The sequence below is a fragment of the Mirounga angustirostris genome, unplaced genomic scaffold (assembly GCF_029215605.1).
Source record: "Mirounga angustirostris isolate CCGP_5_RB_7025 unplaced genomic scaffold, mMirAng1.0.hap1 SCAF_13, whole genome shotgun sequence".
NCBI lineage: Eukaryota > Metazoa > Chordata > Mammalia > Carnivora > Phocidae > Mirounga > Mirounga angustirostris.
Window position 1 is genome coordinate 93,341,550 of NW_026991721.1, and position 25,187 is coordinate 93,366,736.

The 25,187-nt window shown below is 48.5% G+C and overlaps 1 protein-coding gene across 7 annotated transcripts in view; it reads right to left on the reverse strand.

The window, feature by feature from the left end:
• GRIK4 (glutamate ionotropic receptor kainate type subunit 4) overlaps positions 1-25,187 on the reverse strand; it is a 424,832-nt gene that overhangs the window by 121,287 nt on the left and 278,358 nt on the right. For all 7 annotated transcript variants that reach the window (XM_064577326.1, XM_064577324.1, XM_064577328.1 and 4 more), the window contains 2 exons: positions 24,235-24,413; positions 19,777-19,830 (listed from right to left, as the gene is read on the reverse strand). In XM_064577326.1, the coding sequence (XP_064433396.1) occupies positions 19,777-19,830; positions 24,235-24,413 (233 nt within the window). The remainder of the gene's footprint in view (positions 1-19,776; positions 19,831-24,234; positions 24,414-25,187) is intronic.

The following is a 25,187-nucleotide window of genomic DNA, read 5'->3' on the forward strand; positions in this document are numbered from 1 at the left end:
AGAGCCTTTCATCACATGTGTTTGTTCAAAGCTACTTCCTGAGGACTGGGTGCTCTGGAGATAAATGCACTCACATTACCAGCAGCTACGCTGGTGCACACCACAGAGAAAGAAGTCAACACTATTAGGATGCCTTTGTGGGTTAGCTGGATGAGCATCCGACTCTTGACTTCAGCTCAGGTCACAATCTCAGGGTTGTGGGATTGAGTCCCGCAACAGGCTCCATGCTCAGTGGGGGGTCTGCTTGGGATTCTCTCTCTCTCTCTTCCTCTCTTCCCCACCCACCCCGACTTTCTCTCTCTAAAATAAATAAATAAAATCTTTAAAAAAAGTTAACACTATTAACTGAATAAATTTAAGCAGGGAGCACCTATCAGGCTGTCCCTCATTTTACTCCATTGACAGTCTGGACCTCTTTAGGGCTAGAGCCACTCATCTTTCCCGGGGACCCAAGGGACGGCAGAGGTCCGGCTCCAGACCCGTGTCTCACAAGTGCTCTCTCAGCCTTTCTCAGGAAAACCCTGGAGCCACCAGGAGTCCAGAGTCTGCTGGGTACCCTTTCACCCCCCCCCCCCGCCCCCACCCCCAGGTTCCTGTCTGTCTATTAATCTGCATCAAAGCCTCTGCTCTCTGCAGGCTGGGCAATTGCTTTTTGTGGAGTAGGTCTTTGAAGAAAGTAGCAGCTGGGAGGCTAATTCATACCCATTAGTGAATTCCATTTAATGGGAGGTTTGGTCCTAAACCTCTCAGCCCCCAGATCTCCTGGATTCTTCTCCCTGCATGCTTCCTATTCATATATCCCCATGACCTAAACACACATATCCATTCCTCCCAGGGACCCTGTCCCTCTTCTGCTTTTCTTCCCAACATGAATCCCCAAACGCAGACCATATTCTGTCTTGTTCATTGATCTGTTCCCTGTACCTTACCCCATGCCTGGGCTTAGCAAATGCCCACTACACATTCATTAAATGAATTAATGTTCACCTGTAAACACCCATCAGGGTGGGACCACCTTTCCAAAGCCTTCGGGCTTTGCTCCCAGGAAGAGGAAGGCAGAGGCCCATGTGGGGGGGGAAGAACCCTCCCACTTGCGCCTCAGGAGCTGAGACCATCTTCATTTTGTATGTCGAAGACTGTTCTGTGCCTCTGGGGCTCAATAAGTGGTTATTAACTGGGAAGCTGAAACCTCCACGGGTTGACCTGACATGAGAAATAGTGGACACGGTGCTCTCCCCTTCTCTGCAGGCCTGCTTCCTTCATCAGGCGTCGAGTCCTTACATCCGAGGTCCCCCGCACTCAGGATCCATTGATCAGGCCTCCTGGCTACATATCAGGTGCAAAATCTCTCTCCTCCCAGGTGCCAACTCATCAGCCTCAGGCATGTAGAGACTCCAGGCACCCCCATCCCCATCTTACCAGGGGTCTAAGGAGGTTTTGAGGAAGATGAGTGGTGCTCTCATCAGCAGCCCCAGCCTCCTACTGACTCTGCCAGTCCGCAGCTCTGCAGCAGGACCAAAGGATGGGCTCCCACGAGGGATGCTCAAGATCAGTCAGGACATATGTGACTCAGGCAGGACCAGGACTCAGGTCACTGGGCTCTCAGATATATCTTCCCACGGGTGAGGGCAATGGACCTAACGGGAGATTTTCAGACCTTGGCCCTTCTCACCTCATTCACTCCACAAAAACGTGAGCACCACCTGCAGGATACATGTCTTTAGGCACGAGATACACAATAAGCCCCTTCCCCGTCTTCAGGCGCATACACTGAGCAGCAAGCGGAGGGCAAGTCCCAGATGGTGGGTCAGGGTGAGTGCCTGAGGTGCCGATAAAGGCGGTCCCTTTTATCAGAATTTCCGTTGACTCTCCTAAGCTGAGAGCTGGTTGCAAGACGAGGCCTGAAAGATGAGCAGGAGCCAGCCAGATGGAGAGGTGCGGGGAGGAGCTTCCCAGACAGAAATGACAGCCTGCACAGAACCCCAGGAGCGAGGGTGTGTGGTACATTCAAAGAACTGTCTCTGAACGCAGCCTGGCTGGAGTGAGCTGTGGGTGGTGGGGCCTGGGGCAGGGTAAAGCCCAGAGGGAAATGCCTAAGAGGCTGCTCTGGACTTTATCTTGAGGGTCATGGGGAGGTATGGAAGGGTCCTAAGCATGAGAGAGAGAGCATCAGGCATCATTTCAAGAGGATCTTAATGCTCGGGCAAGAGAAAAATTCAGCTTTGCAACTCACAGGAGAGGAATCCACCATGTGGGTTATTGCTGGAGGCTTTGGCCAGATGGGCAGGTGTCCTGCATACCGCTGGGGCTGTGAACGTGAAGTGTCAGAACCACAAAGACGGGGCTGGGGGAAGCCTCAGATGGTGATTAATTGAGCTGTTGATGCCTTTGACACTGAGTGGAGTCTGATGCTGGGGACAGAGAAGCTGGATTGCTTAGTAATAACAGCACTTGCTACTCCTAATGGCACTTGGGATGCAATAGCACTTATAATGTAATAATAATATGATTTGCCACAATGTCTTTTATTCTCAGACTCCCTATGCTTTCCAAACATTCATTACATTCCAAACACTCTTCTCAGCAGGGCCCAAATTCCTCAGCGCCAGGCGCCTCTGTGGTAGCTACAACAGTGCCCAGTGGCCTCAAATTCCCCCCTGGACTCCAGCTCTCAGTCTTCTCTCAGGGGCCGGGGGTGCTCCCTGCCCGGAGCCCTGCAGTGCGCCAGCAGAGAGAACCTGGCTGTATCACCTCCCAGGGGATGTGCCATTTCCTGCCCCAAGACCTCCAGTCTCTTCTTCCTGATTCCCTGGCTAGATGCCTCCTTGTCCACCCCTTCTGCAGATGATAGTGTGTGTGTGGGGGGGGTGGATGGCAAAGAAATAAACGGACTTACAAGGTTGGCACAAGGTAGGCAGGATTCTAAGGTGAGCCCCCAAAACTTGCCCCACCTCGCCACACACACACTCTCTCTCTCTCTCTTGCCAGGACTGCGGCTATGGCCGGTTCTACTTCTATGATTAGGTTATAAGGTCCAGATTATCCAGGTGGCTCTGACCTAAGGACATGAGCTCTTTAAACACAGTTTTCTCTGGTCGGTTGCAGACGAGGAAGTCACAGAGATTCAAAGTATGAGAAGGCCTGGCGCACAGGGAGGTTTCCTGTGGGTGAGATGAGCGGGGGATGTCATGGAGGTGGTCACAGGCGAGGACCAGAGAGTGGTCTCTGAATGGTGTGAGTGGTCCCCAGCCAAGAGCTGGGAAGAAAACAGAGATCTCAGTCCTATAACTGCAAGGACTTGAATCCTGCCAACACAAAGGAGCCTGGGAGAAGCCCCTGAACTCTGGATGAGAAGAGAGCTGGCCGCCACCTCGATTTCAGCCCGAGCAGAGAGCCCAGCCAGACCATGCTGGACATCTGACCTACGGAACTGTGAGCTAATAATTGGCATTATTTTAAGCTGCTAACTCTGTGGTCATTTGTTGTAGAGCAACAGAAAATTAATGCAGCACAGGAAAAGCCATAAATATCAATTTGATACGGACAAGGTGTGGCCTGGGAGGTCAAGGGCAAATTCTCAGCTCTACAAGCTCAGCACATGTCAGCTGAATGACCTTAGCCAAGGCTCTCAAACTTCTCTGGGCCTCGCTTTCCTGCTCTGTGGAACCGGACCACCTATCCGGGAGTGATGTTTCGAGGACTTGAGATCCTGAACGGAAGAACTTGGAATGGCATCCAGCACATCGGTGCTTGCTCCAACTATCCCAGCTGTGGAAATGATTTCTATGATCAGACTCTTGACTGGAGGTGATGGGGGATTACTGGGTCACTGGACAGAAGGGGAGGTCAAGGCATTTCTCACTGAATTAATGCAACTTCTGAATCTTTAACAAATTCGTGACTGAGGGCAAGGCAGGTTTTCCCTTCTCCCAGAGCTCTATCAGACATAAGGCTGGGCAGTCAGAGGGGGACATTTCCATTATGTTTCCAGAGATACTGAACCAGAGTAGTCCCCAGAGCCTGGTCCTTATTTCAATTTGATTTATTTCATATACACAGTCTGGTGCACCCAGTCAGCGACACACACGAGCATGGATGAGACAGTGTGTGTGCGTGTGTGGGTATGTGTGTTGGGGCAGATACAGGGAACAAGTAAGTTTCGATTTCTATTAAATTGATGATACACAAATATCTCAATTTTAGTTCTGAGAGCCCCCTGGGACCCACGTTCACTGTCGTGGTGTTTGTCAAACATCAGCAAAGGGGTTGTCTGATAATTGCCTCCTTCGAGGTGAAGTGGTTTTTTTCACCTCTGTGAGGATCTCAAAACCCCCTATCGAATGCTTCTTCAGTTTCCACCGATTTTCCTGGCAATACCGATTCTGTTCTCACATCCCCTGCCCCGCGCGGTAAGGATACAAGCGTATTTGGAAGCTCCTGCCTCAGCTTTGGAAACCAGAGCCCGCAGCGAAGCCCAGGTGCCAGGCTCCTCCCCCGCAACCCAAGTTCTGGGATTAAGGCCTAATTGGGTCATTTCCATTTTCAATGATCCTGCATCCCTGCTGCTGGCGCCTGGTTCTTCCAGGATAACTGATAACAATATCTCATTCCACGCACCCCCCCCCCACCCAGATCCACGGATTCATCAGCCCCAGCTGAGACCGACTCTTGCTTTGGGTAGACAGCAGATGAAGGAACACACATGGACTATCTCAAATAGGGTAGTTCTTGGAGAAGCCTCCCATGTCCCTTGGGAGGACTCTTGTGGTCACCTGGGCTTGCCAAGGGGAGGGGCCTCGCCCAGCCTGACTCAGTGAGTAGCCACGCATCCGCCAGCGCAGACAGACAGGGGCTTGATTCAAATGCCTCTTGTTCCACAGCCCTGCACCACGTACTATCCAGAGTACGGAGAGAGAACTTCCAGAAGCTCTGCGGAAGGAGTGGCCATGGGAAGCGTGGAGATAACACAGGTGGACCGAGGATGAGAAACGAGCCCTGCCAGTCCAGGGTTGCCTGGAGCCCCAGCTGAAGTTACACCACCTGGCATCTTGAGTTGGGTCTGGACCCGTGCCCACTGTCCTCCGCCCCCTGGACAGCTGTGGACAGCTGCAACAGCATTCCTTCTCCAGGAAGGAGTGGCTCCTTCCCGAGGGCTCAGGCTTGGAAGGCCCTACCAGTGGGGGAGCGCAGAGAAGGGGCCAGTCTGCCGGGCCAGGCCGAGCCTGCTTCATGATAAGGAATGGGGCAGACTCTGGATTGGCAGAAGAGCGTGCTCATCAGATACTTACTAGGAGCTGCTTCCTGAGGACATCAGGGCCAACCCGCCTGTAGGACTGGCCAAATCACCCCACTTTCCCCCCCAGGCAGCCCTGGCTTCAGTTCTTTCGGCCGGTGGTGCCCATCACCTTGCAGGGGGACAACTGTTCACAGCTGCCCAAGGGAGCCCAAAGTGTCTCCGGCATTTGTGTCTCATGATGTTCACTCAGGTCTACTTGGAACTCAACCCCCCCTCTTGCCCTGCCTTCCACGGGATAGTTGTAAATCAATGGCCTGCATGTGCGTGAAGTCATGAAGGCTCTGAAAGGTTCTCCCCACCCCAAAATAACCTTCCTCACCACCTTCACAGTTTTCCATATTGCCCTCTTTCTTGGTTAAGGCCTCGGTTAAAAAGCAAATGTTGTCTAAGATGTTGAACCGTGTGTATCCTTCATTTAGAATGTCTTGCCCATCCCCCATCTCCACCTGGCTGAGCCCCATAGATTCTTTAAGGCCCTTTGGGGGTAGCCTTCCCCAGGAAGCTTTCTCTGAGCCTGTCAGGCTAGGCCAGGGGCCTCTTCTTTGAAGGCCCCATAATGCCCTGTGAATATCCTCATCATCACTTTATTTCACCTGTTGATTTACAATAACTTACTTGGATTTATCTCCCCCTCTATTCTGACCTCCTCGAAGATGGGACTTTATTCATCGCTGCATCCTTGACACCATGTGTGCTCAGTTAGTGCTGATCCAGTGAATGAGTGGGCCTGTGCACCAGGGGGCCGCCTCACTCCCGGCTCGCTCTGAGAGCTCAGGCAAGTCATGCACCCTCCTCAGTTATTCTCCACAACTGGGAAATGTTGAGATTGAGTTAGATGCTCTCAGAGGTCCCCCAATTCAATGCTATCATCATCCATTTTGAGATGGGGGAGGCCCATCACCCAGCAGGAGACTGGGCTAGGCGCGGGAGACAGGCCGGCTCCTGCTGGGCAAGGGGAAGTGAAAGACCCACCTGGCTCACAAGTCAGGGGTGCTGCCCCACTTCGGGGACCTGGACTGTGGGGGGCACTGGAGGACCCTGAAAAGCCACGTAGAGGAAAGTCATCTCCTTCACGTGGAAAACATGCTGGCCTGGAGAAGTCACTCAGCCATTCATCAATATTCGTCCAATCCATGGAGTCAACAGCACATCAGAGTTGAGAGGTCTTTGGAGACCAGGGGAGAAAGGACTTGTTCAAAGTTACACGCGCGGGCAGTTAGCGGGGCAGCCAAGACAAGACCCTGAGCCTGCCAATGCCAGCTCCGGGGCTAAGAAGTCCAGCAGCTCTGCAGGGCAGATGGGGCGTCATCTGACCAGAACCTTGCTTTGCTGGCTCTGCCTCCGTCCCTCTGCGTCCCCCCACCCCCCTTCTCCAGCCCCAGCGCTCTACTGTGCTCTCTCTCAGACCCATCCCATACCTCCGCCCCCGTGTCACTCCTCCATTCTCATCTCTAACCATCCCTCAATAAACGATTAAGGGAAGGGGCGTCTGGGTGGCTCAGTCATTAAGCGTCTGCCTTCGGCTCAGGTCATGATCCCAGGGTCCTGGGATCGAGTCCCACATCGGGCTCCCTGCTCTGCGGGAAGCCTGCTTCTCCCTCTCCCACTCCCCCTGCTTGTATTCCTGCTCTCGCTATGTCTCTCTCTGTCAAATAAATAAATAAAATCTTTAAAAAAAAAATAAATAAACGATTAAGGGAAACCATATCTGTAAAACTTCCTCATGCTCCCACAGAGGCCCTAAATGCTCCCCGCTCTGGCCTCCCACACCTCGCACTGACAGCTGGAGCCCTCCAAGCGCCCCCCCATGCTGCTGCTGGCATTCCCCCAGCACACAGTAGGCACTTCATAAATCTTCATGGCATACGTGTAGTTGATTGTAGCATTTTGCAAAGGTAAGTCACTAAATCACAGCTGCCTAAGCACTTTATAATCCTATAACTTGGGCCAAGTGGCTTCCAGCAGCCAGCTACAGTTTTCCCAAGTGCAAATGTAAAGAATAATTCTTTAGTCAATACCTCCTGAATCTCCTTCTAATTCTTTCTGCCATTTCTCCTTCTGAATACACCCCCTCCCTACCAATGACCTAGCTCGGAGAACAGACATAGGAGGGCTAGCAGCCAGAGAGCACAATTTTGGACTAAGAGTTTCTCCTTTAGATGCTGGTATACCTGTGTGGGTGACCCGGAGAGATTTGTTACTATCAGATCTGCTACCTCATAGGGTTTGCATTGGGGGGGGGGCTGGTGCTTGGAGGCTCAGACAGACACATGTAGAGCTTTCACTCACTCCATTACTCTTTTCCTCCTTACACTAAAAACATATTTATTCACCAAAGTGTATGGTATTATGCAGAGTGGTTCTCCTAAAAGGCTTGATAAAGGTGAAATATATAGATAGGGCGCCTGGGTGGCTCAGTTGGTTAAGCGACTGCCTTCAGCTCAGGTCATGATCCCAGGGTCCTGGGATCAAGTCCCGCATCGGGCTCCCTGCTCTGAGGGGAGCCTGCTTCTCCCTCTCCCACTCCCCCTGCTTGTGTTCCCTCTCTCGCTGTGTCTCTCTCTGTCAAATAAATAAATAAAATCTTTAAAAAAAAAAAAGAAAGAAATATATAGATAGACTTAATAATTTTTACAATGAACTATACTTTAGAATCAATTGCTCTGGCACCAGAAAGTTGTCTGATTGATGGACTGTAGCCGTGGGCTAGCTGTGTGTGTGTGTGTGTGTGTAGCAATGTGAGTATGTGTGTATGCATGTGTGTGGACATGGATGGTGTGTGCTTTCGGAAAGGACTGCAAGCTATGGAAGGGGCTCAAGCACCATGGGAACTGTGGTTCTGACTAGGTCAGAAGCCAATTTGGAAATGTTTCCGATTCTAGCTTCGGAGTTTTGGAAAACTAGAGGCAGGACATCGGGAAACTAAGGTCTAAGGATGGAAATCCCCAACAGGGGAGTGGGCAAGGAGGGAGGGAAGGGCATTAGCCCACTGAGGGTGAGGAACTCTCCGTGTTCTTCACAACATGATGTCATAGGAATTGTCATTCCCATTTTCAAAAGGAAAGACTAAGATTCTAACCAGTGAAGTAATGTGCCCCATGTACATCTAATGCACGGCAGGGCCGGGCTTCAAACTCATGTCCTCTCTAATCTGAGGCCCTGGCTGCTTCCCTTAAACCACGCTTCCATCCTCTGTCCCTACCCAAGCTCATGTGCCAAACCGTGGGGACAGACAGGACTAGATAATTTCATAATGACCTTGAAAACCTGAAGGAGAGGTTTGGTCTCAAAGAGCATTGTGTTCTGGCTCCATGAGGCAGGCACTGGCCTGAAGAGGCCACTTGAGTTTGCATTTGGAGGGGGGGTTGGTGCTTGGAGGTTGGTCTGGGCACGGTGTGGCCAGGAGAGAAAGCAGCCCCAGGTGGCACAGTGCACTCAGCACCATCAGCTGGATTATCTTTATACTCTTCAGCCTCTTCCGACTTCGATGGTCATTCTTGGTGCCGACCTTTGGGCTCAGGTTTTGACATTGCCTCCACTCATCAGAACTCCCTGGAATCCTGTCTCTTGGATCTTGAACTAAAACACCCTTGGGAGTCCTACACGTTCTTACTTTCAAGTCTGTCCAGCCCAGAATGGAGGGAGGGCATCATACGAGACTGAGTAGTGACCAGACGGGCTAAGAAAGTGCGGAGGCATCTCAGCAAAGGGGACGCTGGGCCCAACTCCTCTTGGCTAAGCTGCAGACCTTTGTGCTCATGAGTTTCATGGGGATGTGCTGAATTCCCACTGGATGCAAGGAGATAAGCTATCTCACCTGGCCAACCCTCCTGGTCCAAGAACGCTACCCTGTTATGAACTGCTCCATTCACTGACTCAGTAAGTATTTATTGAGCACCTACTATGTGCCAATAGGCACCTGGGGTACAGGGATAGACAAGACAGACTTGGTCTCGTCTTCATGAAGTTCAAAGTCTGGTGGAGGGGTCAGAGACAGAAGAAAGAATTCGCACTTGAGAAGAATGCTACAAAATACAGAACACAGGGTGCTGGGAGAGTGTCACAGGGGACCCAACCTAGTGTGGTATCAGGGGAGACTCCTTAAGGAAGTGACATTTAAATAAGACCCAAAAGATGAGTAGGTCTTGTTCACCACAGCAAGGATCAGAAGGGACAGACGGTGAGCATGCTCCCCTCCTCTGGCATCAACGGTTTCTCTCTTCCCTGTCTGGCCCGACTCCCCTTTCTGTAATAATTTTAGCAATTTCAATTACTTATGGCTAATCTCTCTGATAGACCTCTAGAAAAATAAACATAGACTTGGTCTGCTTGACAATAAAATGAACCCAGAGGAGAAAAATTGGCTGCATAGATTCACTCTGCCCAAACAAGACAGAGACAGGGGCAGAGAAGGGTTATATCCTGCAGGACTCACTGGGACCCGGCTACTCTTTGGGGATCGGAGGAGCTGTGAGCTGAACAGAAACTACTCCCATGGGCCACGTGGGCCCTCCAATTTCGAGGGTTGTCCCCCACCCCCATCTCCAGGAAACATCTCAGTCCGAGGGTGCGGGGAAGTGAAATGCCCCCAGTGGGGTGTAGGATAAAACCAGTCCAGGGCTGAAAAGACCCTGAGAGATCACCTAACATAACGCCATCATTTTACAGATGATGGAGTGAAGCCCAGCGAGGGGCAATAGCTTGCCTAGACCAATGCGACAGAGTGAAGTGGTTAAGGGCTTCCTGCCTGGGCTCATGATCTGGCTCCGCTACTTTTGAGCTTTATGAGCCTCAGCTTGCTCATCTCTAAAATGGGGATAAAACACTGTCTTCTGCTAGAAGTGTTTTGAGGTTTACGTGCGAAAATAACAGAGAAGCACCTATTACAGAGCCTTGAATGTAGAAGGTATTTGCGAAGTCAAGCATCACTGTTATCGGGTCACTCAGGTGGTTCACAGCAGGGCTGTAACTAGAAGCACAGCTGCTTCACTGCCTGTCCCCTAGAGGATGAGGTCTCCTGTTGCCGTACCCCTGCCCCATGCCTTCCAGCACGGCACAGCCGGGCACCCGGGCCCTTCTCTCTAGATTCCCCAAGGGAAAAACCCTGCCGTGCCCGCTGCCTCTCTCTACACCCCACAGATGGCAGCCTGGCCTCTGGCACGGCGGTGCCCCCCGGAGCCCAGAGTCCTGGGCCCTGCCTGGGCCACGACAGTGAAGGGGTGAGCCCAGCACCCAGCTGCCAGCCCAGGTAGCACAGCCTCCTGCTTCCAGTGCCCAGTGACTTCCTGCCTTCCGCTAACATTTCACCACTTTTGACCCTTAACCGTAAATCTCGACACCGCTCCCTGCCACAGCGGCAGCTCGTTCCTTTGGCCCAGGGCCCATCTGCACTCTCCAACAATAGATTAGGGTGATTTTATCTTTCCTATTAGGCAGTGGTTGCAAATCTCCCTGGGTTCATTAGTAGCTGGATAATCCCTCCAGATTTATTAGCTCCAAAGGTGCCTCCTCCGTTACCTCCTCTCTTTGGATGGCATCTCTGCTGTCCCAGCAGCCAACTGGGCTTTGCCCAAAGGCCCTTAATTCCTCGTGTCCTTTGTCCAAACTTCCCTCAGTCTTGTAGAACAGCAGTCCACCCCCGCCAAAGCCTGAGGCCGAGAGGAAGACAGAGATTCCTTCCACACCCAGGCATGGAACAAGCTCAGTGAATCTGTAATTGTCCTGGGCCTGCCCCACCTGGAGGCACGGACCCTTCCAGTTATGAGAGAGCTGATACCCTTGCATCTAGGTGCTAATCAGACTTCCACGGACAGGATCAGTTGCCCTCTAAACAGACTTGCCAGGGCTTAGCACGTCAATTGCTTTTTCCGGCACACATGAGAGAGATGTGTGACAATGATTAATAATTTAATAACGTGGCGATATTACTAACTGATCACCAAGCCCATTTCCTCTTCTGCCTGGGTACACAGTAGACTATATTTTCCAACCCCCCTTCCTGGTAGGTGCAGGCCTGTGACTGAGGGCTAGCCAGTGGAATCGTGAGGAGAAAGAAATACTATGCGCCGCTCCCAGGCCTGGGCCATAACATCCTCCGGTGTCTGATCTCCATGGTTGTCTCCCATTCCTGGCCCCTAAGAGGACCTATTTATAAGCCAGAAGAAACCTAGGCCTCCACATGACATGATGGAAGGCTGCCCACTGATCAGGAACATCCTTTGGGGACGTGAGTTGAATGAGAAATATACTTTCATTGTGTAAATCCAAGGGGTTTGGGGGTTTATCTGTTATAGCAGTTGGCATTATCTACCAGATCCAAAGTGCGATCAACAGCTAATTTTTAATTTTACCAAAAATAATGGATATTATTATTTCCATTTTACACATGAAGAAACTGAGGTCTCCAAGAGCTTCAGGGCTGCACAGCTAGGAAGCTCCTGACCTAGGGGTTTTCACCAGGTCTGACTGGGTTTTTATACACTGGCTACTTTCTTTCATTACAAAGCTTCTTCATCAGCTTGACTCTCAACTTCAGCCATGTACTCTTGCCTCTTTTGATTTGCAAACTCCAAACAGAAACGAGAAACACATCTGACCACATCACATCCATTAGGACGGCGATTATTAAAAAAATAAATAAAAACAAGTATTGGTAAGGATACGAAGGAACCAGAACCCTCATACATTGCTGGTGGGAATGCAAAATGGTGCAGCCGCTCTGGAAAACAGTGTGGCAGTTCTTCAAAAATTAAGCACAGAATTACCATATGATCTAGCATCTCCATTCCTAGGTATATGCCCCAAATGACTGAAAGCAGGGACTCAGGCAGCTATTTATATACTCACGTTCGTAGCAGGATTATCTACAATAGCCAAAAAGGTAAAGGAACCCAAGTATCTCCTGATGAATGAATGGATAAACAGAATGTGGTCTATACATACAGTGGAATGTTATTCAGTCTTCAAAAGGAAGGAAATGCTGACACATGAATGAACCTTGAAGACTTTATGCCAAGTGAAATAAGCCATACACAAAAGGACAAATTTTGTATTTCTGAGAGGTATTTGTATTCTGAGAGGTACTCAGAATAGTCACACTCATAGCGACAGATGATCGCCAGTGGTCGGGAAGAAGAAGGGATGGGGAGTTATTGTAACGGGTGTGAAGTTTTAGTTCAGGAAACTGAAAAGAGTTCTGGAGATGGATGGTGGTGATGGCTGCAAAACTTATTCCTTATTACTACTAACTGGTATGCTTAAAAATGGTTAAAATTGTCAGTTTTATGTTACGTATATTTGACCACATTATAAAGAAAAAAAGAATAAAGTTCTGCTGCATGCTATCACATGGATGAACCTAGAAAACAGGATGCTAAGTGAAATAAGCCAGATACAAAAGGACATATATTGTCTGATTCCACTTCTATGAAATATCCAAGGAGAGGCAAATGCGTAGAGACAGAAAGGCGATAGGAGGTTACCAGGGGCTGGGAGGAGGGGGATGGGAGGTCACCGTTCCGCAGATAGAGTTTCTGTTTAGGGTGATGAAAGTTTTAGAAATAGTGATGATGGTCGGATAATACTGTGAATGCAATTAATGCCACTGAATTGTAAACTTAAAATGGCAAATCTCATGTTACATATGCTTCACCACACTAAAAACTTGCAGGAAAAAAAAAAAAAGGAAGAAAGAAAGAAAGAAATCTGGATAAAGGCAGGAACCAGTGCTCAGATTGCTTATGCTTATGCATCTGTGTCTTTGGAGACTCTAAAGAGTCATTTTCTTGGTTGCCTTGCTTTGCCCCCTATTTGGGCCTGGACTCTGAACCCTCACCTTGGTCTACCTGCCAAGACTTGCTTCCTTCTGGTTCCTCTCCTGATCTCTGACCAAATGCACATCATGGCTCTTAGCTTACCATTAAAGTTATCAATAAGTTTACTAATCCTCTGCCCTGGCCTCCCCCCTTACCCAGGTACCTTCAGAGGCCCATTCCCACCTGTTGATCAGAGATTCGCTCTGCTGGGACTGAGTCCTGACCCATCACAACCAGAAGCAGGGCAAGAAGCTGTTTTGCCAACTGAACCTCTGAAACCAGTACAAACTACCCCAAATCGCATTTCAAAATAGATGTATAAATAAAAGCGCTGGACACCTGTTCTCTCAGCTAGCTTTGGCTCACTTCCTCTCCCGTGTCAGTTTTCCCTGGCCCCCAAAGCTCAGGGCTGGCACACTCACTCTCCTGCTGGCCACACCCTGACAGAGAGAAAAATCTGTACGTCTATAGGGTCAACTGCATTGAAGGTTTAGAAGTTTAACTCATGATGGAGATTCTTCTCCCAACTCTTATGTTGGGTAATTAACTAGTCAAATCTAGAGCAGTCAATTGGATTTATTTATTACAGAAGCCCTAACTCAACCAGCCTTCTTTTTCAAATGAAAAAAAATTTTTTTTTTCATTTTCATGGAAATGTAATTGACATACAAAATTACATTAGTTTCAGATGTATGGCATAGTGATTTGACAATAATATATATTATGAAACGCTCACCATGGCAAGTGTAGTTACCATCTGTCACCATATAAAGTTATTATAATATTATTGACTATATTTTCTATGCTGTACTTTTCATCCCTTTAATTTATTTTTTTCATAACTGGAAGTTTGTAACATCTTAATCCCCTTCACACATTTCACCCATCCCCCAGTGGCCTCCCCTCTGGCGACCACCAATTTCTTCTCTATGTTTGAGTCTCTATTTTTGTTGTTGTTGTTGTTGTTCACTTGTTTTGTTTTTTAGGTTCCATATGCAAATAGAATCATATAGTATTTGTTTCTGTCTGACTTATTTTACTTAGCATAATACCGTCTAAGTCCATCCATGTTATCACAAATAGCAAGATCTCATTCTTTTTTTTTAAAGATTTTACCCATCCATTTGACAGAGAGCAAGAGTGTGTGCACAAGCAGGGGGAGTGGCAGGCAGAGGGAGGAGAAGGAGAAGCGGGCTCCCCACCGAGCAAGGAGCCCGACGCGGGGCTTGATCCCAGGACCCCGGGACCACGACCCAAGCCGAAGGCAGATGCCTAACCGACTGAGCCACCCAGGCGCCCCAAGATCTCATTCTTTTTTTTTTTTTGGTTTTTATTTTATTTATTTATTTTTTGGTTTTTTTGGGTTTTTTTGGGTTTTTTATTCTTATGTTAATCCCCATACATTACATCATTAGTTTTAGATGTAGTGTTCCATGATTCATTGTTTGTGCATAACACCCAGTGCTCCATGCAGAATGTGCCCTCCTCAATACCCACCACCAGGCTAACCCATCCTCCCACCCCCCTCCCCTCTAGAACCCTCAGTTTGTTTTTCAGAGTCCATCGTCTCTCATGGTTCGTCTACCCCTCCGATTTCCCCCCCTTCATTCTTCCCCTCCTGCTACCTTCTTCTTTTTTTTTTAACATATATTGCATTATTTGTTTTAGAGGTACAGATCTGAGATTCAACAGTCTTGCACAATTCACAGCGCTTACCAGAGCACATACCCTCCCCAGTGTCTATCACCCAGTCACCCCATCCCTCCCACCCCACCCCCCACTCCAGCAACCCTCAGTCTGTTTCCTGCAATTAAGAATTCCTCATATCAGTGGATCTCATTCTTTTTTATGCTGAGTAATATGCCATTACACACACACGCCACATCTTCTTTATCCATTCATCTATCGATGCACGCTTAGGTTGCTTCCATATCTTGGCTATTGTAAGTAACGCTGCTATAAACATAGAGGGTGTGTATATCTTTTTGAATCAGTGTTTTCGTTTTCTTTGGATAAACAGACCCAGAAGTTGTATTACTGGATCTAACGGTACTTAGATGGCCAACAGACACATGATCAGATGTTCAACATCACTGATCATCAGGGCAATGCAAATCAAAACCACAATGAGATATCACTTTACACCCGTCAGAATGGCTAAAATAAAAAAGACAAGAAATAACAAGTGTTGGTGAGGACGTGGAGAAATCTGAACCCTCATGCACTGCTGGTGGGAACGTAATTGGTTCAGCCCCTCTGGAAAACAGTACGGCAGCTCCTCAAAAAACTAAAAATAGAGGTATCAATCAGCCTTCTTAATGCCTGGATGGGAATGAAGAATGAGAACGGACACACACAAACCCTACTCTGGTCAGTTCAGTCACATATAATACCTAAACTACCAAGTTCAATTCATTCTCTGCAAACAAATCAGATGGCATTATAAGAGTCACTTTTACTGGCCATTAGAGGCTGGGCAGAAAAAACAGTATCTCTTGTTCTTTTCATGAGAAGCATAAACAGGACTTCATAAAATAATACCTCCTCTTTACTAAACTTGTATTATGAGCCAGTTGCTATCTGGATACCATCTCCTGAGGCACATATTAATAGTGTCCACTTACAGACGAGGTCTCTGAGGCTCAGAGAGGTTAAGTTACTCGCACAGGATCACACAGCCGGTAGCTAGTCAAACCAGAGTTCTAAATCACGTCTACCTAATGCCAAGGCCCATGCCTTTCCAGCTCATGCACTAACTTTCAAAAAGCTAATCTGACCACCTGCTGTATCACCGTGGCAGAGATCAGAGCTGGGCCATGATGGATATCCCTGAGGAATTCAGAATAGAAATAAAGAAGTATGAAAGGCTGGGTGGCATCTGAATGGGGGTTGGGGGGGGAAGGATGGGAGAAGCACGGAGGGTAACTCATTCCCTCTGTACAGAGCCCCTCTCTCTGTTCCGAGACTCCAAGGGCAATTGGGCAGGAAGAATGGACTTAAAAGGTAGTTTCTTTCCTCTTAATAGGGGCCTGTCCTTTCCAGAAAGTCAAAGCACTCACAAGAGGCTTCCAGAATATCCTCCCACTGACTGATTTTTACAGTGGCCCTGCTTTTTTATTTTCCTGAATATTACTCAGCCATCATCATTCATACAGTTACTGTTTTGATTTCCCCTTGCAAACTTACAAACTGTGTGAGTCCTGTTAATTCTACGTTCAAAGAACTCTCTGACTGAGGCAGGTTCCCAGAGCTCAGCTTGTTCAGTTCCATGCCCCCAGAAAAGGAGAAAGCTCTTTGAAACCTGAAAGTATCACAGAGTTATAAAAAAAATACGATGCCTTAGAAACCCGTAGTACTTTTCAATTTATAATGCATTTTTACCTACCCTTGTAAGGTTTTAGTATCCCTGTTTTACAAATGACAAAACAGGCTTAGAGAGCCAGTGAGACTCCCCCAAAGCGTATAAGGCAAAGTGGGGTGTTGACCTGAGTCTCTTGACTTCATAAGCCTGTGATTTTTCTCACTAGATAAATCATCACACTCATTATTATCAGTCCTGAGAAGAGGTAGTGGGGGATGCTTTCTTCACAATCTCCAAGCCAAGCAACTCCACCTTATTCTAGGGACTGTCCTGGGAACTCACATTCCAAATGACTGGCCTCCTTCCATCTGCTAACTCACCACCGTGCTTCCTTGTTGCTCAGCTCTGTCTTCCTCTGCTGATGTGGCTGCCTAATGTGAGGGGGGGGCCCTGGCCTGCCTCTTCCCTCTGCTTCCCAGCCTCCCCAGATGGAGTCCAGTTGTACTTTAATCTCCCTTTATTGCTCCGCCAACTTGCCCAGGCTCCCCCAGACGTCTCCTTACTTTAAGCAAATGCTCCTGCATTGCTCTGGGACTAGTCTAATCCTCTTCTCCCTTTTTACATGTTAATGTTCTAATTTACAGCAGCAGTAGAAAAAAATAGATACATAAGCAAACAAAGAAATTCCTTCTGCTTTCCATTTTGCGGGATAGCGCCAGGGAGGGGGCGGGAGGGGGGCTTCTAGGGTACTGGTTGGGTTCTATTTTTGGGTCTGGGAGCTGCTTACACAGGTGTGCTCACTTGGAAAATGTCCCCTAGGCTGGGCACAGATGATCTGTGTGGTCTTCTATATGCATGCTAGAATTCAAATACAAATTCCAGCAAGGGAGCGGGTAGTTTTGTGTGGTGGTAGCAGCAAATGAGAGAATGCTGAGTGGCTCTCTGGCAAGTCTGTTATGGCGGGAGACCCTATACCAGAAAAGAAGCTACACTCAATTCCTCTAAGATGTCTCTACTCTGAGAGCAAAGGCCTCAGGACGCTTCAGGGTTAACAATTCCACAGCGGCCCCAAGAAAAGGCTGTTCATAAAAACCTATGGCTGGAAATGAAGAAGGATTATAGGGTCCGAGGCTGTCTCTTTGGACAGGCATCTTCTCAACCTCGCAGGCCATTTCAGGAGATCTGGTCCCTCGATCCAGGGAGGGACACCGCACCATCTCCTAGGTCACCCTATCACACATGCCGACCAAGAAAGTCATAACTGCTCGGGAACCTTTCTCATTTTAAGATTCAAGAGTCAAATCTGTAGAGGTTGTATTCTGCTTCCTAACTTAGCAAGGATCTTAAAATTAATGGACATCTGCCTTACATCCTCTAAATAGGTAACTTTCAAGGATGGATGTAAATAGATAAGTGAATAGTCATTAACTGGCACACCCATCCCCAGAGCAGTCCATAAGTCCGAAATGACTCACTGTTTCCTGGACAGGCCAGGCCAAATCTCAAATCTCCAAGTATGTGGATATGCTGTCCCTTAACCCAGAATGCTCTTCTTTTCTTTATCTAGAAAAAAAACCCTACCCCCCTATTAGGGCACAGCCTAAAGGCCCCTTCTTTGGTGAAGACTTTCCTGCCTGCTCCAGGATCTAGAGCATTTTATACCCACATCTAATAGAATTTACCACTTTGCACTACAATAAGTACTTTGAGTTTTTCAAAGGCAGCCTTTGTTTCTTATTCCTATGTTAATCCCTAATGCCGGGTCCAGTCCCTGCTACATAAGAGGTGCTCAAAAGCACGTCGACATGGACGGGCCACTGAGTTAAGTGCTCTTGACATCTCATGCATTTATAAAATAAAATAAACCCCTTCTCTGAATGATTATTTCTAACAGCTCTATTTGTAACAGCCAAACACAGGAAGGAACCAAAATGTCTCTCAGTAGGTGGATGGTTCAGCCGACGGTGGTACATCTATACTGAGAAATACGACTCAGCCATAAAAAGGAGCAAACTATTGATTCAGGCAACAATTCGGATGGTCTCAAGGGCATTACACTGAGTGAGAAAGGTCAGATACTGCATGATTCCATTTATATAACATCCTTACAATTATAAAAGTGTCGAAATGGAGAATGGATTAGTGGTTGCTACGGGTTAGGGGTGGTGGGAAGGCGGGCCATGGGTGAGACCATAAAATGGCGGCATGAGGGAGATCTTTGTGGTGGTGGGATGGTGTTGTCCTGGTTCCAGTGGGCTTGACGCACATCTACATAGGATGGACAGATTGGATGTTCTGATATTCCGGTTTTGATATCGTATGACCATTATGTAAGATCTAACTACTAGAGGAAATGCGGTTAAGGTTAAATGGTACCACTCTATACTATCTTTGCAACTCCTGTGAATCTATAATCATTTCAAGTAAAAAGTCATAACACTTTTTTTTTAAAAAAAAAAACAGTTCTCCGAGGTTCTTCCTGTTCTCTGATTGTGTATCCTTCACAATGACCATTCCCATTTCTTAATATGATACAGCTTCAAAATGCTTCCATGGAGATTAAACGACGCCATTTCAAAATGCCTGCAACTCTACAACATATGTGCTCTTATCCCCATTTTACAGATAAGGAAACTGAGGCTCAGGGCTCGTTGAAGGGTGCACAGTTGGTGTGTGGCAAAGCTGGTGCTCCAACCTGACTCAATACAATTTCTATAAACCTGTTTTCTCATCTGCAAAATGAGGGGATGCAGCCATAACAGCCCCTGTAGGTGCATCCAGTTCTAACACTGTATGACATGTGTACTTTTTTTTTTTTAAGATTTTATTTATTTATTTATTTGAGAGAGAGAATGAGAGAATGAGATAGAGAGAGCACGAGAGGGGGGAGGGTCAGAGGGAGAAGCAGACCCCCCGCTGAGCAGGGAGCGCGATGCGGGACTCGATCCCGGGACTCCAGGATCATGACCTGAGCCGAAGGCAGTCGCTTAACCGACTGAGCCACCCAGGCGCCCCTGACATGTGTACTTTTGTGCCCTAGCTGTCCTACTTCTGACTTAGCATAAGGGTCTGGCAACGTGGTGACTGGATGGCAGGCCAGTAACTGGACCTAGAGAGGAGACACATCCATCAGAGGATTCAGTGCTAGGTAGCCGGTGGCATTTGGATGGAGGCATTAGACTCTCCAAATTCCCATCCTCCCAAGGCCAGTAACGTTTCTACAATGCCTTGCCTCTCTGGTTAACTTCTGTTCCTCTCCTTTGATTTCCCCCACTCCCCATCTCCCAAGCTTCATTCCATCACACCCCACTGACCCTAGTTATTCATACTCTACGCCAAGGAGGTGAGCTGTGAAAATGTCTTACCAGATTAGTGAAGATGTATGTATAATAGGCCGACACCATCCCTAGTTCAGCTGCCTGCAAAGGGAAGAGAGGGAGATTAGACAGAAAACAAAAACTCACTGGAAGTGAATGAGCACTGAGGGTTCCAAGCGTCCGTCATTTGACCCACTACCCTTCAGTTCTTACGCTGCCCTTGACTTGGGAGGATGGAGAACAGAAACATTGGCCTCTAGAGTAGGGTGCCTCCACTGCCACCCTGCTCTCTACCCTTGCAGTGACATTCGTAGAAGCTGACATTCTCATGCACAACACATTCCCATGGACATAACCAGATATTACAGGAAACCAAAATGACTTTCAAGGAAATGAAACAAATAATAAAACATGAAAATCATTATCTCCCAAACTATTAGCAATCACAGTGGCTACCATGTACCCACTATTTAGCATGGGCCAGGTACTAGAAAGCATTTCACTTGGGCTAAGTCGATGCGGTGGGGTTATCATTCCTCCTCTATCCACCCCCATCTGACCGCTGAAGACTCTTGAAATACCAAAAGGCCTTGCAACTTGCACAAGATCACATGTCTCCTAAGTGGAAAAGATGAAATTAAAGCCAGGCAGCCTAATTTCAATCCTTTTAACCTAACTGTCCTCTCCCCGGAGGACCGTGCTGTTGATGGAAGTCCTGACAGCTCTCTTTGGGGCCGAGGCAGAGACAGGAGAGTCTGCGGGTTACGGGTGATTCTCAAATTAACGCAGCCCCTGTCAAAGGTGAGCGAGCGAGACTCACCAGAGTCTTTGAATCTGCAGTAATGTAGGAAACAAGTGAATCATTTGCAAACTTTGGTCCTTTATTAGTAGTACGAACAAGTTGCCAGTGACATGCCTCACCCTTGATCACAGCACACCCCCGTGCCATCATCCCAGGGTTGGGAGGCTGCAACATCAGAACGGCCTCCCTCTGGTCTGATCTTTGTAGCCATCACAGACGCCCCTCACCACCCTCCCCTGTCGGTGTGCCCACCTTTGAGCGTGACACGTGCTACAGACACCGACAAGTAGATCAGGTAAATAATGAGCCAGCTCTCCCCAGGGCCCTCATGCCTTCTGACAGGCAGATATTCATCATGCATCCTGCAGCCCCAGGGCCCCCGGGAAACCGCTTTTGTCCTGCCTGTTGAGGTGCATGAGGGGAAAACAAGGCCAAGGGTGACTACATTTTCCTCTTACAAAGTGTTTACCTCTCAAGGAGCTCCAAAAATTTTGTGAGCATTCTTACAGGAACCCTCACAGGCTCCTTGAAGGGCAGTCTGGGGTCCTTCTATTGCCACCATTGCGATGCAAACTGAAGTACAGAAGGGCTCTAGGCCTGGGGCAAGAGGATACGGGGGTCACAGGGGGCTCAAGGCCTCCCTTCTTCCTCCAAACAAAACTACGTTTCCTCCTCCACTTCCAAGAGGCTGGTACGGCCTGCTGCCCAGTCCCTCCCTTCCCCGCACGCTCAGCACCATCCACAGAAAAGTCCCAGTGCCTGTCACCACTGCCTAGACAGGTGGGAGCCCTGGTTAGCCTGGTCACAGGGATGGGCTGGGGCCAGGGGGTGGGGAGAGGGCACCGTCAGATGGTTAAAACCCATTTGCGAAATCTGCTGCCCAGAGATAAAAGACAAGAGATCCTTGGTTTTTAAGACCTGAATTCTGGGTAAACATGACGTTTGTTGCTGGAACAGCTGCTCAATAAAGTAGGGGATTACTCCGCAAATCCTTCTGACATTGAGAGACAGCAGAGCGCTGCCAAGCTCCGGGGCCAGGCTCACATGGGCACGGTGAGTCTCCCGGAAGCTCCGTGTGCTCTCTGCTCACACTGTTTCCCATACTGAGTCCATCCTCCCTGGGGTGCTCCCAAGGCTGTGCTGTTAACCCCGGCAAGGACGAGCCTGCAGCCCGAGTCCAGGGCCTGATGCAGGGCCTGCATGCTGGGGGCACTAGGAAGTCAAATGGGAACAAAGAGAGCCGGTTTCCAAAGCCTCGCTGGTCAGTGATGGGCTTGGTGCCGAGGTCACAGGGGCTGGGGCAAATAGGTGGTCTCAGGAAACCCTGCTACTGTCCACCCAGCAGAAACACTTGCTAATAATCATCATTACAGGGAGAACTTTCTTCAAAAGCACAGCCATTAAAAACAACAACAACAAAGTGTTGTTAATGAAAATATCCAGTATTGGCAAGGGTCCTGTAAGACACCTATTCGCTGCTGGTGGGAATATAAATTGTTATGGCCTTTTTATTTTATTTTATTTTATTTTAAGATTTTATTTATTTATTCATGAGAGAGAGAGAGAGAGAGAGAGAGAGAGGGAGAAGCAGGCTCCCCGCTGAGCAGGGAGCCTGATGCAGGACTCGATCCCAGGACCTAGGATCATGACCTGAGCCGAAAGCAGACGCTTAACCATCTGAGCCACTCAGGCGCCCTGTTATGGCCTTTTTAAAAGGCAATCTGGCAAATCATATCAAAATCCTTAAAAACATACATATCTTTAACTGAGTAATTTCACTTCTGGAAATGTATGCTAAGAAAATATTCATGAATGTGCATAAAGATTTATGTACAAAGATGTGCATCCTGCATTGTTGATTATAGCAAAAGATTGAAAACAACCTGTATCTCCAACAATAAAGGGATGGTTAAATAAATTATGGCATATCCATATGATAAGAAATGATGTAGCCACTAAAGTATTTATAGACAAATATGAATTGACATAAGCAAAATGCAGGACATATAATTAAGTGGGAAAAAAAAGCAGGTTACAGAAGAGTATGTGCAGGGTGATAATAATTTTGAAAAGAAACAAATGTGTCTATAAAGGTAAAAAGGATAGACATTAAAATTTCACAGTGGCTGTCTCCAGGTGATGGAATGTCTTTCTTTTCTATGTATCTGTAAGATTTTTCTATCATATCCCCAAGTTAAGGCTTATAAGAAAGAAAGAAGAAGCTATAATGATTTTTATTTTCTTCTTTGTATTTTTCTGTACTTTCCAAAATTTCAACAATAGACGTATGATTTTTTCAAAAAGAGCCCAACCACATATGCTAGGAGCCATGAAATATTCCTGAGCTTATTACATTATTATTATAAGGGCTGCTCCCAGAAGGCTTCCACCTGGGGGCTGTTCAGGCAAGCTCCGGCTACCAGGGGGCACCGTGCATTCTGTCTGCCCTCTGCAAGGGGCGTTGGGGGGGACCATTACCTCCCTCCCTGTCCCTCATCTTCCCCGGGGACTCCTCAGCCTATCTCTCTGAGGCCCTGAAACTTAGAGGATCTCTTCCATCCTTGATGACTTCATTGATCATAGGCCCAGACACAAGACAAGCGAAAAAGAGAAAATTTCCATTTGAGTGTGTGTATGAGTGGAGTATATGCGCCCAGACAGACGTGGGTTTGGAGCTGTGGAGAATTACTATGGCAACGGGCTGGAGGGACAGCCCTCAGTACTCAGAGAACTCATTCAAATCTCTTCTTAACTCCGAGACAAAAACTAGCTGGGGAGGGGTGGTGTGGGGAGGGGGAGGGAGAGACGATCATCTGAGTGTCTGCCCCGCTCCTCACAGCTTGGCAGAGGTTAACAAGGAGCCTCGCTCCACATTTAAACGCAACCTGGAAGATGGCGGGTTGCATTTAAATGTGCAACTGGAACGGCATTACAAGAGGCCAATGTGCCTGGAGGGGCTGGGGGCACTGCTGGGGGCCACAGAGGAGCGTGCAAGCGGGGTCCATCTATCTGGAATTGCAGGCCTAGCTCAGCCACCAGGCCAGGAGCTAGTGCCAACATGACTCCAAGCCTGCCCAGATGTCTCCTACTGTTTCTCCAGCGTGGAGCCCTCCTACCCCCTGCCCAGCCACACCTGACTTCCTGACCCCTGTATTCTGGGGGTAGAAGGAGCTGCTGTTGGCTATCGGAGACAATAGGTACCCGTTCAGCTCTGCTCCTCACCAGCGGGGCCTCGGACAAAGCCATTCATCTTGCGGAGTCTCAGTTTCTTCACCTGTCCAGGGCAGACAGGGTACCTGCCCCATTTCGTCATTGAGAGATCAGGCTGGGAAGTCACATGGCAGAGCTTTGTAAACTAGTACACCGTACGGGGATGACACTGAGGGCTGATGCTCAGCTGTACACACCGACGAGACTGCCCTGGTTGTCCAAACATAGAAATACTTCTATACCCCTCAGCACAGAGCCTCGGCCTCAAGCCCACCAAGTGCCCTGTGGGAACCCACAGACCCTGGTGGGGAGGGTTTTGGCTTGGGGCTGTTCGGCTGCACCCACAGTTAATACTTCTACCACATCACCCTCATCTTGCCTTTCCTTTCCGGTGACACCCAAGGCAAGGAGGGAGCGGCATACCAGCTCAGGGGGAGGGAGGAGGGAGAAGGATGCTCTGAGCCCACCGCCCACCGCCCCCCCCCGGGTCCCACCTTCAGGAGGATGGTGTGGGACATGGAGGCGTTGGCATGGATGATGATGGTGGCGGTCTTGTCGTCCCGGATCTCCTTGAGGAGTGGGGTGGGGTCCCGGGTGTCATCCAGCATCCGGACCGAGAGGGTGTCCTTGGAGATAAGGAATTGCCGGAGCAGCTTCTCCAGGTTTAAAAGGCCTGGAGGAGAGAGAGGATGAAGCCCCTGAGGGTCCACAGTGCTTCCTTGGGAGACATGGGCGCACAGGCCGGATGAGCGCAGCCCTAGGCCAGAGGCAGGGCCATGGGTCTGACCCCGCTGCTGGTGCTGGGCAACAGCACCTTGACCTGAGCAAGTTTCTCAGCCTCTATGGGCTTCTGTATTCCCATCTTCAATCTTTTTTTAAAAAAAGATTTTATTTATTTGAGAGAGAATGAGAGAGCACGAGAGGGGGGAGGGTCAGAGGGAGAAGCTGACTCCTCGCTGAGCAGGGAGCCCACCTCTGGGTTCTAAACCAGGACGTCAGATCATGACCTGAGCCAAAGGCAGACACTTAACTGACTGAGCCACCCAGGCACCCCTAAAGATCTTTTTTTTTTTTAAAAGATTTTATTTATTTATTTGAGAGAGAGAATGAGAGAGAGAGAGAGAGCTTGAGAGGGGGAGGGTCAGAGGGAGAAGCAGACCCCCCGCCGAGCAGGAAGCCCAATGTGGGACTCGATCCCAGGACTCCAGGATCATGACCTGAGCCGAAGGCAGTCGCTTAACCAACTGAGCCACCCAGATGCCCTGTATTCCCATCTTCAGTAAAAAGAATGTTCCTCTATTTTTAACTTTTTGAGGAACCTCCACATTGTTTTCCAAAGTGGCTGCACCAGCTTGCATTCCCACCAACAGTGTAAGAGGGTTCCCCTTTCTCCACCTCCTCGCCAACATCTGTTGTTTCCTGTTTTGTCAATTTTTGCCATTCTAAC